We start from the raw sequence: 766 nt of genomic DNA, 5'->3' as shown, positions 1-766 counted from the left end.
CCTCCCCCCGTCCCGCACGGCCTCCCCCGTCCCGCACGGCCTCCCCCGTCCCGCACGGCCTCCCCCCGTCCCGCACGGCCTCCCCCGTCCCGCACGGGGTCCGGCGGGGATCCTTACATTTGGCCGCTTGGCTCTGGCTCTTCCCGCCCTTCTCTGCAAACGCACACAGGAAAGTCACCCCTGGAAAGTGCCCGACCCCCAGCGGCTCCCCATCCACCGCAACCAAGGTCCCGCACTGACCGGTGGGCGCCGGCGCCGAGCCCCACGCGCGCAGGACGCGGAGGCCGGGCCGGCGGCTCAGCAGCCGCACGGAGATCCTGCTCAGGGCCATGCCGTCAGCGGGCGATGCAACCGCCGGCGACCTAGAGAAGCGGGTGTCGGGATCCCGGGGCTCCCAGCCGGCGCCGGGCCCCACCGCGCTCTCTAACCTGGTGCCTCAGGCGCGGCGGAGAACGGCTCGAGCTCGGGACGCAGCGGAGGGGGGCGGGACGGAGGCAGCATGGGGCTTCTCATTGGTTCTTTCCAGGACCCGCTCCTCTCTGGTCCCGCCATTTAAAGGGGCTACGGAGTCCCGGTCGGCGGAAGTCGCAGGCGTAGGCCTAGGTACCTTAGCCCCTTTAAGAAGCAAACCAGGAAAGGGGCGGAATGCGAATACGCCGATCTGATTGGTCAGCTGCATCCCTGCTCTGATTGGTGCTGGCGGGGGCCGGACCCGCATTTAATCAACCAGTTGGTGGGGGAGTGTGCGGAAGGATCTCAGCGTTAA

At 69.2% G+C, this 766-nt stretch overlaps 1 protein-coding gene across 1 annotated transcript in view; it reads right to left on the bottom strand.

The window, feature by feature from the left end:
• Gcdh (glutaryl-CoA dehydrogenase) overlaps window positions 1-450 on the bottom strand; it is a 7,485-nt gene extending 7,035 nt beyond the window's left edge. Inside the window, exons 1-2 of the mRNA XM_013034251.1 lie at window positions 241-450; window positions 118-153 (exon numbers count right to left, since the gene is read on the bottom strand). Of these exons, the coding sequence (XP_012889705.1) occupies window positions 118-153; window positions 241-331 (127 nt within the window). The 5' untranslated portion in view covers window positions 332-450. The remainder of the gene's footprint in view (window positions 1-117; window positions 154-240) is intronic.
• Between the last annotated feature and the right edge of the window lie 316 nt (window positions 451-766).

This window comes from Dipodomys ordii, unplaced genomic scaffold (assembly GCF_000151885.1).
Source record: "Dipodomys ordii isolate 6190 unplaced genomic scaffold, Dord_2.0 Scaffold184, whole genome shotgun sequence".
Classification (NCBI taxonomy): Eukaryota; Metazoa; Chordata; class Mammalia; order Rodentia; family Heteromyidae; genus Dipodomys; species Dipodomys ordii.
The sequence above is the reverse complement of the archived record's forward strand: the minus strand, read 5'-3'. Positions and strand labels throughout refer to the sequence as shown.